This window comes from Propithecus coquereli, unplaced genomic scaffold, assembly GCF_000956105.1.
Source record: "Propithecus coquereli isolate 6110/MARCELLA unplaced genomic scaffold, Pcoq_1.0 Scaffold249, whole genome shotgun sequence".
NCBI classification, from domain to species: Eukaryota; Metazoa; Chordata; class Mammalia; order Primates; family Indriidae; genus Propithecus; species Propithecus coquereli.
In genome coordinates, this window is record NW_012148052.1 from 2,002,657 (window position 1) to 2,020,855 (window position 18,199).

General features: G+C 37.5%; 1 protein-coding gene and 1 pseudogene across 1 annotated transcript in view; one reads left to right on the forward strand and one right to left on the reverse strand.

Moving 5' to 3' along the window:
* SCMH1 (sex comb on midleg homolog 1 (Drosophila)) overlaps positions 1 to 18,199 on the forward strand; it is a 150,229-nt gene that overhangs the window by 78,704 nt on the left and 53,326 nt on the right. The window contains exon 8 of the mRNA XM_012646762.1: positions 992 to 1,235. Coding sequence (XP_012502216.1) covers positions 992 to 1,235 — 244 coding nt within the window. The remainder of the gene's footprint in view (positions 1 to 991; positions 1,236 to 18,199) is intronic.
* On the reverse strand, positions 13,666 to 14,132 carry LOC105812255 (annotated as a pseudogene).

Sequence of the window (18,199 nt, forward strand, 5' to 3'; positions counted from 1 at the left end):
ACAGTGAGACTCTGTCTCAAAAAAAAAAAAAAAAAAAAAAAGTAAAGGAGAATGAATAGCCAAAACAATATTGAAGAATGACAAACTGGATTTTTCTTACCAGATATCCATTTAATAAGACCGTGTTGTTAGTACAGGATCAAACAGTAAGACTAAGGGAACAGAACAGAACAGATTGTACAACAAATTTTTTGAAACTTGATCTATGCAGCAAATCAGCACCCAAGAACTTTCCATAGTTCTGGTAAGAGTATACAGTGTTAGAATCCCTTTGGAGGGCAATTTAACAAATTTCATAAAGGAAAAGATGTATATATCTACCCTATAACCCAGCAGTTCTACTCTTAGATATATATCCTAAAGAAACCCTCCTGTATGTGTACATAAGAAGAATTATAAGAGTGCTCATTAAAACTCTTTTTCAATAGTAAACAATTGGAAACAACTGTACATATCCATTAAAAGAGAATGAATGCATTGTAATATATACATATAATGGAATACTATTAGGAGTTAAAATGAAGTGGAATTAAATTCATCAACATGGGTAATTTTCAAAAGCATAATGTTGAACAAAAAAATGCAAGTTGTAGAATGATATGTGTAGTATAACACCATTTATATAAAATTTAAAAGCAGGCAAATGGATACATACATATATAGTAAAGTATAAAAACATGCATGGGTAATTATTACTTCTGTGATAGGTGGAAGAGGAATGAAATAGGGGAAGGGCACAAAGGGAAATTCAGCTTTATCTGTAACCTTTTATTTATTTAAAAAAATCTGAAACAAAGATGTCAAAATGTTAGAAGTAATAACATAATACTTTGGTATGCTTTGAAATTAATTTAAAGAAAGATTAAATCTCCATATATTAAATAAATCTTATATAGCAGTCACTTTATAATCATCCAAATGAGATAGCAATCTACCAGCATACATAGCCTCTCTTCGTGTCTAGGTCTATATATTTCTGTTTCTCATCTAGGAGCCACCATCGCCTTCCCACAACTTCTTCAAAATGGGAATGAAGCTAGAAGCTGTGGACAGGAAGAACCCTCATTTCATTTGCCCTGCCACTATTGGGGAGGTTCGGGGCTCAGAGGTGCTTGTCACTTTTGATGGGTGGCGAGGGGCCTTTGACTACTGGTGCCGCTTCGACTCCCGGGACATCTTCCCTGTGGGCTGGTGTTCCTTGACTGGAGACAACCTGCAGCCTCCCGGCACCAAAGGTAAAGGCCCATCTACAGGCTCTTGAAACTAGGACCCAGATGATAAAGGAGATTACCCAGGTCTATCATGGTCAGCATATCTTCACCAGTAAACTTTACTAGTAGGCAGGGGAGAAGCAGGGGCTAGCAGCTTAGGTAAAAACTAAGGTCTACCAGAGAGTAGACCTCTGATTACCAGAAAGTAATCAGAAATAGTAAGAAAAGTGTCAAATGAAGTCACACATGGAATTTGGGATAAAGTAAAAATTCCTTGCTCTAAATATCCTGGTTTATTTTCAGGCAGCTAGCTTTTCATCTCTCTTACTTTTGTCCCTAACCCATTTAAAAGTTCGAGTGGCATCATTATCAAGACACACATCTTTCTCTTACCGTAGGGGCTTTGTATAAGAACTGGAGTAACATTATGTTTTAAAAATTCTTCCAAAACACTGTAGCAGAAAGGAAAAAGTATGGGCTTTGAAGTAATATAAATGTAGGTTTAAGTTCCATCTCTGCCTTTTATCAGCTGTGTGGCTTTGGGCAGTTGATTCAGCCCTCTAAACCTCAAATTCCACATCTGTAAAAGAATACCTACTTCATAAAGTTATTGTGAGGAATAAATGAGATTACTTGAGTAAAATGCTTACATCTGGCAAATAGCAAGTGCAAAACAAATATTAATATACTATATGATATTATAATATGCTATGTTATTATTATTATAAAACTAACCACTACCAATGGGAGAGTATATATAAAATACTAGAATAGTGCCATAGACTAAATGAACAATAAATGATTCTTCTGATGATGGTGATGATGGAGGAGATTTTGAGATAGCTGCTTTTAGTAAAGAAAATAATAATAATCTCATCCTCTCAAGTCTAAAAAGTACTGGTGAATCTGAGGGAATGGAAAATCACACATCCTATTGTCTGAGGGTCTTTTTCTAAACCTCCATTGAATTTATTTATTCAATTACCCAAATATTTATTGAACACCTAATTGTAAGCCAAGCTGAGGATACAGCAGTGACAAAGATAAACAATGGTCCTGCCCTCATGGCACTTTCATTTTCATTCTAGTGGAATGAAGCAGATAGTAAACATTTAAATAAGAAATAAGGTAATTTCAGATAAATAATTTTTATACATAGAAATAAGATAATGTCTCCCAAAGAAATAAAGTATGCTAGGATAGAGACAGTAAAGGTGTGGTTGTAAAAGGAGTTTTTTGTTTAATAGCTTTATTGCAGTATAGCTTTATTGCAGTGACATCAAATAAATGGCACACATTTAAAGTGTGCAGTTTGAAAAGTTTTGACATATATATACATCCACGAAACCATTACCACAATCACAATAATGAACATACCTATCATCCCCCAAAGTTTTTTTTTGTTTGTTTGTGGAAGGAGAACTTCTTTAGATAGAATTTCTTTGCAGAAAATTTGTCTGAAAAATTGATATTTGAATTGAGACCTGAATGATGAGGAAGAGTCTTCCAAGTAACGAGAATTTCAAGCAGGCAGAAAGGACAGCTAATACATTGGTGCTGAGATATGTTTCAAGGGCAGTAAGCAGGCTGCTCCAACTAGAATGCAGTGCCTGAGCAGGAAAGTGGTACACAATGATGTTGGAGAAATTGTCAATGGCCAATCATGTAGGGTCTTGTAAGCCAAAGTGAGAATTTTGGATTTTATTCTAAACATATTGGGGAAACATTAGAGGGTATTAAGCAGGGGAATGACAAGAACTGATTTATTTTTTAAAAATCACTTGGACGTGTATCCAGAATATAAAAGAACACTTACAACTCAGCAATAAAAATGGCAACCCAATTTAAAAATAGGTAAAGGATTTCGATAGATATTTCTCCAAAGAATATATACAAATGGCTGATAAACAATTGAAAAGATGCTCAACGTCATTAGTCGTTAGGGAAATGCATATCAAAGCCACACTGAGCTACTATTTCATACCCATGGATATGGTTGTAATCAAAAGATGGGCAATAACAAGTGTCGCTGAGGATGTGGAGAAATTGGAACCCTCATACATTGCTGGTGAGATCGTAAAATGCTGTAGCCACTTTGGAAAACACTTTAGAAATTGCTTAAAATGTCAAACACAGAGTTACCACGTCACTCATAGATATATGCCCAAGAGAATAGAAAACGTATGTCCACACAAAAATGTATCATGAATGTTTGTGGCTGCATTATTCATAATAGCCAAAAAGTTAAAACAACCTAAATGTTCATCAGCTGATAAATGAATAAATAAAATGTGGTATATCTCTAGAATAAAATGCCATTTGGCAATAAAAAAAGGAATAAAGTACTGATACATGCTACAATATAGATGTAGCTTAATAACATTATGCCAAATGAAAAGAGCCAGTCACAAAAGACAATGCATTATATGATTACATTTATATGAAATGTTCAGAAATAAGCAAATACATAAAGGCAGAAGTAGATTAATGGTTGCCAGAGGCTCGGGGAAGGGAAAGTGGGAATTGACTGCTAATAGGTAAGGGGTTTGTTTTCAGGATGATGAAAATGTTCTAAAATTAGATAGGAGTGATGTTTTCGCAATTCTGTGAATATGCTTAAAAACACTGAATTGTAAGGGTAGATTTTATGGTATGTGAATTATATGTCAATAAAGCTGTTATCTAAAAACTCACTTGAGCTCCTCTTTGGAGAATGGGTTGTAGGGTAATAATTGTGGACAAAAAAGTGAGAGTTGCTTGGATTAGGATAGTGGCACTGAGATGGAGGGGACTTGGGGGCAAAGTGAGGAAGAGTCACACTTCTTGGCTCAGGGAAGTGCCACTCCTCTATATGCTGCAAGAAACAAGTGCCCTTGATTTGGTCTGAGAAATCCATTACCTGCTCTCTGTAAGCCCTATGAATAATGCCTCTGTGGAAGCAGCAAGAAGAGAGGTGCCTCAGAACTGGTAGTAGAGTCATTTTTGTTTACTTGAGGCTAAAACAGGATAAGCTTTGGTTCTCTAGGCTTTATTCAGTTATGATTTTCTCACCTTCTTGCCTAGGGAATTCTCTGTTATTTTGATTGTTATTTTGAGCAGTTAGGCAATTCTCCAGAGCCAAAAGAGCTGAGAGTCTTTGTGTCCAGGAATTGCTGGACATGCATTCCTTTCTGACTGCACACATGCTGATAAGAAATATGACTCACTATGTGGTTGATGCTTCCAGAGAAGCTTGTCTGTTTTCTTCGCTTCTTCTGTGTCTCTCTGGAGACCTTATATTTTTAACAGAAAATGACCAGAAGGACCAGGCTCAGAAGGTAGAGAGAGACCTTCTTCCAGATGACATTTCCAGACCAGGTCCTTCAGTTATCATTCCAGTAATCAGGTCATACTCTCCCACAACTCTCTGCTCTCCAACCTCATACCCTCAGTAGGTCCTGCAACAGAGCTTTCTGTAATAGCAGAGATTTAGCCATCTCAGTGTCCTGGCTAAGAAGCAAGTGATACAATGTGGAAAAAATGTGGTTACTCAATTCATTTCATAAAACAAGATGTTCTCTGTGTGTAAGCCTGTTCTCTTTATAATCATACAGTCTCCTTCCTTCCTACCTTCTGGTCATTAGTGTGCAAATGTTTAAAATTCAGAGTAAGATGAGAATGCTTCTTGGTAAATTTTAAAATTTAAATTTTAAAAATGCCATTATTGATTTAATGTTTTCTATACATTTCATTTTATCTTCCTGGTAACTCTGAAATAGGTATAATTATTTTCAGATACATTTTATTTATGAGAAACCTGAAGCTCAGATGATTAAATGACTTGGCTCTGTTGATAGATCTGAGTCTGGAGGGAGAGGCCATGGAGATTTTTTAGTAGAGCCAGCTGTCAGGACCAGTATCGCTCTGAGCCATATAGCCTTCACACATTTCCCCTATACTCTTCCCCATTCTCCTTTAGGCTTGCTTCTTCAAAGCTTCATTTGAGACCCTGGATTTTCACTTCTAGATCCTGACAGGAAATCGGAAAGCAGTGTGGCATAATATCAGAGCATTGAACTAATCCCAACTGGGCCACAAACTTGTTTTATATCTTTGAGAAAGTTATTCTTATATGTGAGGGGCTGAACCAGATAATCCTTAAAGGGCCCTTTCACCTCTGAAATACCACATAGTTTAATGATCTTGGAAATAGGTAGCAAGTAACTCCTGTGACTCTGTCTCCTTGATTCCAGGTTGATCAGCTCCCCTATCATCTAGCTCTGCTTATCTGAGAGGACTCCTGCTGCCTCTCCTTTTCTAAGCCAGTACTATCCCTTTTAACTCCTAAACTCCTGGGGCCATGCCAACTCCGATGGACAACAACTAATCACCAAGCTTCTAACTAATCCAGAGTACTTGGTTATAAAAGGCAGGAGCTTTTTTTTAGCTTATTTTTTGTGATTTAAAATAAAACTGAAACAGATACATGCTTTACTTTTTATATTTAAAAAGTAAAGTAAGGAATTCAGTCCACATGGCATGACTATGATGCTAATCAGAACTTTAGCCATCATAATAATCCATTTAACCTCTCCTTGCTCTGATTTCAGGCTGGGCAAGCCAGTTTTAGATTATAACTTAGCTTCCTATGTAGTTTTGCAACAGAAAGACAACATGAGACCCAAACTACTTTATATTTTTATTATAAATTAATATATTGCTATTCTGAATTAATACATTAGTGTCTTGTGACTTCATATAGTGTAAACTGGGTCTGTCTTCTATCTCCATGTAATCTCAATATGAAAATCCAGTAGAGGTACTACCCTTGAGCATACCTGTTGGAGTAAATGGTCAGCCAGGCCTTTTTTACCCTCTCAGTCTACCCTTTCTACCTGTAACAGGTTTCATTGTACAAAGAGAAAACTTCAAAATCTGACTCAACTCTGTGGCTCATGTGCAGGAGTCTTTACCTTGGTCTGAAGAGTAAAAATTTGATGCTTAAAAACAAAACTTTCAGAATGTCTCTACCTTTTTTTTCTTTTTTAGGGGGTGGTGTGTGTGAAAGTGTTTTCCATACTTTCCTCTTTTTGTTGTAAAACTACATGGAAAACTATGCTACAATTACTTTGGGATTCTGGGGCAGAAAGAGCTGGTTAAATTGTAATCCTAGACTTTAGTGGGAAAAACTAGGCTAGATACAAGAGTAACACAACTAAGGCTAACAGGTCACATCATGAGGTCAACCGATGGTCTATCTGATTTTCTTCGTCCATCTATCCATTCATTCAAGTTCTAACTATCAAGTCATGAGTAAGTACTAGTCATTTGATCAGTTGATAGGGATCTGCCTTTAGAGTTTACAGTTTTGTGAGTATATAGACCAATGGAGAGTTAAAACTTTGTTGGAATAAAGTACAGAAGGACCCCTAACCTAGATTGGGGGGATTGGAAGTTGGAGGTCTTTATAACCTCCACTGAGCCTGGCGCTGCTAACATGGGCTGCTCTACAGCTGTTGGGTAAATGGACAAATAAAGGACAGGCTTCCAAATGAAGATTTCCAAATGAAGTGATGTCTAAGCTAAAGCCTGAAGAATGGGGAGGTTAAAGAAAGGATTCTAGCTAGCAGTGTAAACGGATGAATGGAGGCCCAGAAGTTTAAAAAATAAAAATAAAAAATATAGTTGAGGAACTAAAAAAATGTTTAAATGGCTAGATGGTAGGGTAGAAGGAGAGAAGCAGAAAGAGATAAGGCACAGGAAATGTTTCCCTTGCAGACCATTTTAAGGATCTCCTAGGTCTTTACCCTAGGAGCATTGAGAGCCATTGAATGGGCTTTAGGTAATAGAATTACAGCTCAGATTTGTGTTTTAGAAGAACCATTCTGTCAGCAATGAAAGGATGGGTGGCTTCTAGAGGCTGGAGGCAGAGACATCGGTTAACAAGCTGTTATAATATTACAGGTGAGAGGGAATCAAAGCAGTGACATTGTGGTGGGAAGGATAAGAAGATGGTGGGGGGCACATATTCTTTGAATAAATAAGCGAAACTCTTTTCAGTTTTTAAAGTTTATTTTGGCCGGGTACGGTGGCTCATGCCTGTAAACCTAACACTCTGGGAGGCTGAGGTAGGAAGATTGCTTGAACTCAGGAGTTCAAGAACAGCCTGAGCAAGAGTGAAACCCCATCTCTACTAAAAAAAAAAAAAAAAAATAGAAAAATTAGTCAGGCATCATGGCGTGTGCCTGTAGTCCAAGCTACTTGGGAGGCTGAGGCAAGAGGATCACTTGAGCCCAGGAGTTTGAGGTTGCAGTGAGTTATGATGATGCCACTGCACTCTACCAGGACAACAGAGCGAGACTCTGTCTCAAAAAAAAAAAGTTTTAACACCTAATGTGACTATTTTATTTATTTAACAGTTAGCCCCTGTAATATGTAAAATAATGTAGATTTACAGTATAAGCATTAAAGAGGAGCTAAAATTCTTTCTGCCATGTCTAGGAAGTTGTGTTCTTTTCTACTTAGAGTCCATGTTAAATGGAACTAATTTATTAACTGCATCTTTATATCCCCAGCACTTGGCACATGCTAGTTATTTAGTAATATTTTTTGAATGATATAGGTTATACTATATTTTCTGATTCTATTTCTGTTTATTCTCATCTAAAGCTATTATTCGGATATTATTCACTTAATTCAGAAGTGAGAGCACTACTCAGATCTACCAGAATTTTAACAGATTAAAAGCTATTTAAACTAATGTTCTGTTTTTCAAATTTTGGAAACCTGATGATCAAAAGAGTGGCAAGGGCACTAAGACTTGTCTTCAGAGCCCACATTCACCCTGTTACTAAACACCCATACACTTCTACACCTGAACCACCACTCCTGCCCTTCCACCCAACTTCTTCTAATACAAGCAGGAGGATGTGATGTCTACAGGAAGCTCCTAGTGGCCAGTATGCCCTTCTTGTCTTCTGAGAAGCTGTGTTCACTAGCCATGTCAAAAAAGATATGGGCATGTTGATTAATAAGTAAAGTAAATTCTTTTTTATTTGTTTTTATTGATACATAATAATTGTAAATATTTATGGGGTACATGTGCATGCACACATGCAATGCATAATGATCGAATCAGGGTAATTAAGATATTCATCACCTCAAACATTTATCATTTCTTTGTGTTGAGAAGATTCCAAATTGAAGCTAATTCTTTCATGCCCTTAATGAGAGCAGCCAATCAGTTATTTTCCCTTTTACCGTCAGATATATTGTGTCCAGATCTTGCCCTTATTAATATTCTATTTCCTCCTTACACACACACACACACACACACACACACACACAACGTCTGTCCTTATTCCAGCTTTAGCCTTGTGATCCAGTCATACCTTGTAACTCTGTCCTTTATTCATTCATCTATCTAACAGTTATAGAGCAGCCCCTGTTAGCAGTGTTAGGCTCAGTGGAAGTTGTAGAGAAGTATCTTCTGACCAGGTTTATTGAATGATTGAAATGAGAAAACAGGTGTGCAAACACATAGTACCATGTAGCACATAGTAGATGCTCACCATGTGTTACTTATATCTGAATTAAGATGCCCAGCCTCCCAAGAAAAGGGAACTGCACACAGAGCCGTGAAAGTGTTGTCTGGTCAGGAAAAATAAATGTATTTATGAGGTAAGATTTGTGCAATGAACCAGGACTCCTATAACTGGTTTTCTGATTGTATGCTTGTGGCATAGAAATAGGAATATGGGGAAATGAGATGAGCGACACTAGGTTATGAAGCAGGGAATCTGGGTTCTCCACTGACTCATACTAGATCTGCCCATGCCTCTCTTCCAATTCCTTAAACTGTCCCTTGGCTCTGCCCATTCTCTCTCCTGCCTTCACAAACTCCAGATGTCAGAATGGTAGCAATTTTTGGCATGTGTAATGAAACAACTGGCGTCTCTCAAACTCTTGGAAATAGTGAAATGTAACTTCGGCACTTCATAAATTTGACCACACTTGCTGTTTTCTTGGGAGTACAGAGAACCCATGTGGGGTTTTATTGGCAAGCTTTTGTTATAACACCTACTGTGTGCCAACATCACTACATATCAATTTGCAAAATTCCCTATTTTAAATAGGTATATGTAGTTCTTAGGAAAATCATACTGAAAACCAATAATATATAAATTGTTACTAATTTTTTCCCTCAATTCCCTAGATAAATTTTAGGGGAAATATTACAGTTATAAATGAGAATTCCTGAGTGTCAATAATGACTCATTAGAGGAAAAGCAAAGCATAAATATTCATGTGTATCAAAAAGACAAGAAAAATTTAGCAAACTCTTAAACAGAGCAAAAAAACCCAGGAGGTTATGAGGGTGATGTGGCAAGAAGGCAGGAGTTTGATTGTAAGCTTTTCAAATTCATTGTCTTATGCTAAGGAAATCTGGGATGTTTTTGACTATGTGGCTGACTGGTAGGTGCTTCATCACAATTTGCTTTCATCCCACCTCTCCGAGTGGCCTAAACTTGACCAGACATCTTAGCAGACCATCTTCTGGGAAGATATAGCCCTCCATTTGCTGGAATTGCTTCTAAATCCTCTTACCTACTGCCCCAGACAACTAAGGTCAGTCATGCCTTTGAGTTTCAGTAATATTAGGCTTCTGAAGGTGACCTGTGGCCCCACGATGCATGATTTTTAGGTATCCCTCTGTTTTCCCCACTCTGTAGAGATTTATCAGCTTGAAAGTCCCCAGGAAAATGTGACATGTCTTTGTAGTTGCAGAGGTCCTCTACCCATGCAGTGGGGAGTAAGTCAGGAGGGAAAAAAGGAGCTTGGTATGGAGTACCAGAAGTGCTAACTGAGCTAGATAGGAGCAGGAGGCAACCCATGCTTTATTAAGTGAACTGGAATTTAGAGGAGTGGAGTTTCAGCCTTGGCATCAGCCCAGCTGACAGCATACAGCTGAACTCAGCCAAGTTGAGCAACGCTAATAAAGTACACAGCCCTTAAATTACTATGCCAAGACCAATGATACACTGCTGTGAATGAAAATAAGATTCCTGTCCAGAAAACTGATAAAACAAATGGGTTTTCCCTTGTTCTGTTTTTCTTTTCTGTTGTTTATGTTCTCCTATGTTATATAGAGACACACACACACACACACACACAAGCTGGGCTATCTTATATTTTATGAATTCATTGCCATTTCCATAGCTCTGTTGTTGCTACAGAGAAGAAAAATCTGATGATGAATACTTCTGGGCAGCTAAGATGCCTAACTAAGGATTATTTAGAGAAACTGAGAAGCAATAGAGCTGTACTGTTCTTCATTATTATAACTGGGCATGTTTAGTTCTCTATCTTCTTTCCTTTATTTGGGGATACACTCTTATTTATTGGGTTTCAGGTAATGTAGTGGAAAGAGAACAGACTTTGGAGATCAAAAGGTTCAAATCCTAGCTTTAGCTATGTGACCTTTGGCAAGTCTTTTAATCTCTCTGAGTTCAGTTTCTCCATTTGTAAAATATCCAAGTATGATGGTTGTCTCAGCAAAAAGCATTTGTGTAATTGAGTTGCAAGCTGAACTAGCCACTTTTTTTCATGGAACATCATCTTTACTAGAAAGAACAACTGACTTGGATATTTGGCAGACATTTTCTCTAAAATTAAATGAGCTGGTTACTTCAAGGAAAAAAACTTATGAGCATTTACTGTCAATGATAAATTTAAGCTTTTGAGTGAAAATTAAAATTTTGGAAAACTAGTATCCACCAGCATGAGATTAACATCTTCCCCATATGTAAAGACTACAGAGTTACTCTTTACCATATTCTCTCCCATCTAGAAGTTACTTTGGTTAAGATTCAGTTAGTTGCCTTAATGTTAAATGTGAGATATCTGGAAGGTAAAAAATCACAGAATCCCAGGGTTAGAGGAAACCTCAGAGGTTATCAAATTCAACCTTCCACCTAATTCAGGATTCACCTCGAAAGCATCCCTGTAAATACTCATTCGCCTTTACTTAAATTCTTACACAGACAGAGAGATTGTAACCTCCCAAAGGAGCACCTTCCATTTGTGATAGCTCTGATAGCTAAAAATGTTCCTTTTTATTTTGAGCTGAAATATGCTTTTTCCCAGTATCTATCCACTGGCTCTGTTTCTTTTTTTATCTGAAACTGTTTCACATAGCTCCTGATATTATTGTTCATCCAGGTCTTTTTTTTTTTTCTTCCTCTATTTCTGAGATTGGGTAGTTTCTAAGCTCCTTATCATCTCGAGCTCTTTTCTCTTGATCCATTTTAGTTTACAGTGCTGTGCCTAGAGTGAACTCCACACTGCAGTGATGGTCTCATTAGTGCAAAATGGAGCACTCTCATTTCCCTTAAAAAAGGTCTATATTGTGACCTAACTTGTTAAAGATAAAGGATTATGCTTTTTATATTTTTATATTCTCTAATCGTCACTGTAGGTGCTTAATGTTACCCCTTGTCTAGTCTCAGCATAAGTTGAACCAAACTTTGGGACATATGGCCATGTTAGGTGAGAGAATTTTTTGGTAGTGCATTTTTTCGCTACGTGGGGCAGAGGGGTAGAGATGGTAATTTACATGATTTGGAAAGTCCTTTTTTTTTTTTTTTTTATTTCAGCAAATTATGGGTGTACATATGTTTAGGTTACGTGTGTTGCCCTTGGTTCCCCCCCCCCACCGAAGTCCGTGTTTCAAATATGTCCATCCTTCGGGTAGTGCGCATTGCACTCCTTGTGTATACAAATACCCGTCCCCTCCTCCCTCCTCCCCCCTCCTCCCGCCGCCCTTCCCGTGGTACAGATGATTAGGTTAGGTGTGTTGCCCTTGGTTCCCCCCCACCAAAGTCCGTGTTTCAAATATGTCCATCCTTCGGGTAGTGCGCATTGCACTCCTTGTGTATACAAATACCCCTCCCCTCCTCCCTCCTCCCCCCTCCACCCACCACCCTCCCCCTTCCCCAGCATCCAATAGATGTTGTTCTGATATGTGCATTTATGTGTTGATTAGTTAATACCAATTTGATGGTGAGTACAAATGCCTCTGTGGAAAAGAATTTGGAGATACCTCAGAGAGCTAAAAATAGAAATACCATTCGATCCAGCAATAGCACTATTAGGCATCTACCCAAAAGAGCACAAAACATTCTACGATAAGGACATCTGCACCCGAATGTTTATGGCAGCACAATTCACTATTGCAAGAATGTGGAAACAACCCAAGTGCCTGTCAATCCATGAGTGGATTATCAAAATTTGGTATATGTTCACAATGGAATATTACTCAATCATAAGAAATGACAGTGATCTAGCACCTCTTACACTTTCCTGGATTAAACTTAAGCCCATTATCCAAAGTGGAGCACCACAAGAGCAGCAGAACGGGACCCATTTGGAAAGTCCTTTTTAAAAAAAAGAAAAAAAACAAAAACAGAGTCTCATTGTGTTGTCCAGACTAGATGGAAAATGCTTTTACAATTCTCTTTTATCACAATACCCAGGCTGTAATAAACTGAGTATTTTCCTTCGTAAAAGTTTTCATCAGATAAGAGATTTCCTCCTCTTTCTTCTGTAATGACTTTTCTTCATTCAAATCAATAGGGAAGTACAGTATTTGTTCTTTAGAAACATGGAAGCCTGCCTTAGGGCTGAATTCACTCACATATGTGAAGTGAATCATACAAGGTCCCAAAGACACTTTGATACATTATCTTATTACACTTCACAAACCCCCTGTGAGGTTTATATTAGATTAGTATTAGATATTTGCCCTTGTTTTGCATATGAGGAAACGGGCTCAGAATAGTTGAGGGGGGAATAAGAGCTAAAATTTTCTGAGTCTCTAGGTCATGTCAGACACAGTGTTTATCATATCCACATCCTCAAACTTTATCTCAGTTAAACCTTATAATAACCCTTATAATAACCTTATAACAATTCAAAGAGGTTAAGTTATTTGCAAGGACTTGAACCTAGCTCCATGGAGTTTCTGGTATCAAGGTCTCTATTCTTTCTACGATATCACACTTTACATCACTTCTCTATGCCTCAAAGGAGGTTTAGGGATAACCATTAGGTAGATAAGGCTGACATAATTGTGAATATGGAGTGAGTTAATGAATGTTAAATACTTTGAGAATTGTGAAGTGTAATTTTCATATGAGGGGTTTCCATCAGTGATTTTAGAAATGCATAGTGAGACCTACAGGAAACTCCAGGGCCCTTTTTTAAACCAGCAGCTGATAGATGGGATGCATTTGAAATGTGTGCTGGGAGTAAAATGAGAAGGATCAAGAGTAAAAGAGAGAGCCTTCAAAGCACCAATATAATATTAGAAAGAAAGAGCTGTTGCTTATTTGACTTTCTTCTGTATCCTCTTTAGATTTACTCTATTTTTTGTGGTGAAAAAATATATATTTAGAATTAGCCGACTGGACTCAGTTTAGATGATCCCAATGTTGTTGGCGATATCCAAAGCTTCGTAATCAGGAGCCACTCAAACATATGCCTTCCTTTTTCCATCAGGCTTGATCAGGGTGTTGACCTTGGCCACATCAATGTCATAGGGCTTCTTCATAGCCTGTTTGATCTGATGCTTGTTGGCTTTGACATCCACAGTGAACACAAGTGTGTTGTTGTCTTCTGTCTTCTTCATGGCAGACTCAGTGGTCAGGAAGAGCTTGATGATGGCATAGTGATCAAGCTAGTTTCTCCTGGAGGTGCTCCTTCATGGATATTTGGGCTGCCTCCAGAGCCACAGTGTCTTGCACAGCCACCAGAAGGTGTGTGCTGTGCAGATCTTTTTGTGTGTGTGTGGCTGTGGACACCTTTCAGCACTGACTTCTTGGCCTTTAAAGCCTCTGCTTTCGTTTTGGCTTTGGGTGGGGCAGGAGCTTCCTTCTTTGCCATCTTGTGGGGCGAAAAAAAAAGCTAAATCTTCTATATTTTTTAGAACCATAAAATTCCCATAAAATTTTCAAAATAGAAGAATCTTTTTAGAGATTTACTATCAAGTTACTTACTCTCCCTTAACAATTTAGTTAACCTCCTTTTGCCTTAGTTTCTTCACCTGTAAGTTGGGGGACAATAATAGTACCTACTCATAGGGCTGTTGTAAGGAGTTAAATAAGTTTATATATTAGAACAACAGATGGCACATTACTAAGTCACTCAAAAAATGTGAATCATGGCCGGGCGTGGTGGCTCACGCCTGTAATCCTAGCTCTCTGGGAGGCCGAGGCGGGCGGATTGTTTGAGCTCAGGAGTTCGAAACCAGCCTGAGCAAGAGCGAGACCCCGTCTCTACTAAAAATAGAAAGAAATTAATTGGACAACTAAAAATACATAGAAAAAATTAGCCGGGCATGGTGGCACATGCCTGTAGTCCCAGCTACTTGGGAGGCAGAGGCAGAAGGATTGCTTGAGCCCAGGAGTTTGAGGTTGCTGTGAGCTAGGATGATGCCACGGCACTCTAGCCCGGGCAACACAGTGAGACTCTGTCTCAAAAAATAAATAAATAAATAAATAATGGTATTATAAACATATTTAAGCATTTTTTCAATGCTGAGGAAACATATCCTTGAATTAGGTTCTCAGAAATACAAGACTATGTCAAAGAAATAGAATATTTTTAAGAATCTTGGCTGCACAGAGCCAAATCTGTTCATTTTAAAACTTTATCTTTGCGTGTTCAACCAAGAACCTTCTCCTTAAAACCAACCAGAAAATGGCATAAGAATGGCATTTTTTTCCCTGCTCCCAGCATGTTTTTGTATGGGCAACAGAGCCAGAGAGCTAAGAGTTCAGCATTGTTATATACAATGTATGTAACATTGTATATACAATGTTATATGCAGCCAATTACAGTAGTCGTAACTATAGTAGAAATTGGCCAGTGGCTCAGGCCTGTAATCTCAGCATTTGAGAGGCTGAGGTGAGAGGATCACTTGAGGCCAGGAGTTTGAGACCAGCCTGAGCGATGTAGCAAGACCCTGTCTCTACAAAAAATTAAAAAATTAACCAAGCATGTGGCACACAGCTGTAGTTACAGCTACTCAAAAGGCTGAGGTAGGAGGATTGCTTGAGCCCAAGAGTTCAAGATTATAGTGAGCTAGGATCACACCACTGCACTCGAATCTAGGCGACACGACAGAGTGAGACCCCATCTCTTAAAAAAAAAAAAAGGAAAATTTAAAAAAAGAAACTGTTGCAAACTAGAGAAAACTAGGTCAATTTTTTTGTCAATTTTCTACCACTCCGCATGTGTGCTATCATCTGGGAACACCAGTATTCCCTAAGGTAAAGAATGCACATAGTTTATCTGAGGCCTGTGCCTGAAGCTTCGGAGACTACATGGAATGTAGGTTAGCCTCTGTTCTGAAAAGTCTGTAGTTTGCCAGAGAAGTAAGATATAAATGACTAAAAAAACAGTCAAAGCAAAGCAGAATCCTAGAATCAAATGCTAGATTGTAGATTATATTCATGCACTCAACTAACATTTACTGAGCACCTACCATGTATAAAGTACAATTCTAGGAGGTAGAGATAATGGCATTGTCCTTAGGAAGTTATGTTCTAGTTGGGAGAGACATAAAATAAACAAGCAAACAGGTAATGATAATTTATCTGGAGAAAAATAAAACAGGGTAAGGGGGAAAAGGGGAATAGAGAGTGCCAGGGGTTTGGAGGGGTGGGTAGAGGTATTGTTTTATATAGGATAGTCAGGGAAAGCTTCACCAAAAGGTATTTAAGCAGAGATGAGGATATCTAGGAAAAAGAAATTCTTTCCTTGTAAAGGGAGTTAAAAGTTTACGTGCACGAAAGCAATAGGTTGCTTAGTGCAGCAATTCTCAAATTCTGCTCCTTGGATCCCTGGGATCCCCAGCAACCTTTACAGGATCTTTGAGGTCAAAACCATCTTCATAATATTATTAACTCTGTTTGCCTTTTTGCTGGGTTGATATTTGCATTGATGGTACAAAAGCAATGGTGAGTAAATCTGCTAGCACCTTGACACGAATCAAGGCAACAGCACCAACTGCAGTAATGGTAATGGTATCTTTCACTGCCACAATATTGCAGAGGGACCAAAACAAAACAAAACAAAAAACAAGCCAAGTTTATTTAAGAGTGTCCTTGATGAAGCTGTTTTTTATTAATTTTATTAAATCCCAACCTTTTAGTATATACCTTTTTAACATTCTATGTGATGAAATGAGAAGTGTGACTAGAGCAATTCTACTATATACTGAAGTACTGTGATTGCCTCAAGAAAAAGCACTTGTACAATTGAGCTGTCAGGTGAACTAGCCACTTTTTTTGTGAAACTTTATTTTTACTTTAAAGAATGACTGTTAGACAAACTGTGGTTATTCAGACTTGAGTATTTGGCAGATATTTTCTCAAAAATTAATAAGTAAGCTTGTCACTTCAAGGAAAATAACTAATAGCATTTGTTGCTAAGGATAAAATTCAAGCTTTGAAATGAAAATTTGAATTTTGGAAAACTGTGTCTGCCATCATGATCTTGACAGCTTCCCTGTACTTAAAGACTTTTCTGATCAGAGTGTGGTGATATCAACTAATGTGAATTTTTGATATTGAATAGTGAAATATGTCAACATTTGAAAAATCTGCATAATTCTGTGAAACAATATTTTCCAAATGTCCAATGCATGATGTTACAAAATCATGTGTGGATAAAAAAAAAATTCATCCAAAGCATAAGATAGATCAGTGAACTTTAACATTAACAGAATATGAAAAGTTCATTAGTATGGTTTCAGATTCCATATTTGATCTAACATTTAAGAAACTATTAAGACCACTGGTTGAGTTTTGATTTAATATCAAAGGAAAATATTCACAATTACTTGAAAAGGCTATTTGAATACTCGTCCCTTTTCTAACCACGTATCTCATAAGTCTGGATTTTCGTCATATACTTCAACCAAAATGTTATATGGCAACAGATTGAATGCAGAAGCAGATATGAGAATCTAGCTACCTTCTATTAGGGTCAGACTTCAAAGAGATTTGCAAAAATGTAAAATAATTTCATTCTTCTCACTAATTTTATTTGTTTTGGCAAATGTAATTTCCATAAAAGATGTTAACATGTTTTTGTTAATTTAAAATTAACATTAAATTTCTGTTTTAATTTCTAATATAATAAATATTGATAGGTAAACCCACACAAACAAAAGCTTTTTGTGGACCTTAGTAAATTTTAATAGTGTAAAGATGTCTTGAGACCAAAGAGTTTGAGAATCACTAGTTTAATGTATACAGCAAAAAGGACGGTATTGTTAGAGTAGAATAATCAAGGGAGAGTGGTAGAAAGTATTAAATAGGTCAGAGAAGGAATGAAGAATGAGATCATGTTGGGCTTGGTAGGTCAACAAAAGGACCTTGGCTTTCACTCTGGGTCAAATGGGAAGGTGTTAGAGGTTTTGAGCAGAGGAATGATGAGATCTGAGGCTTGTTTTAAAAGGCTCACTGTGTTAGCTATGTTGAAATTAGACAAGAGGGGCAGGGACAAACCATTTAAAAGATTGAGTTATTGCGGTAACCCAGGTCAGAAATGATGATGGCTTAGATCAAGAAAGTAGAAGGGGAGGGTGGTGAGAAATGGTCTGATTCTGGATGGATTTTGAAGTTGCAGCTAATGGACTGCTGATAAGACATGGAATATGAGAAAAAGAGAGGAGTCAAGGGTGACTGCAAGGTTTTTAGCCTGAGCCATTTGAGAGCATGGAATGGGATAGAGACGACTGGGAAGAATAAGTCTGGGGACTGAAATAGGTGAGTCAGGAGCTCAGTTGTAGACATGTTTGGAATGTCTAATAGATTTTCAAGCAAGAAATTTTATTTAAAATAAGAGTCTAGCGTTTAAAGGAAATTTCTAAGCTGGTAATATAAATTTGGAAGTTTTAATTATAGATAGAATTTAAAGCCATCAGGCTAGAGGAGATCATC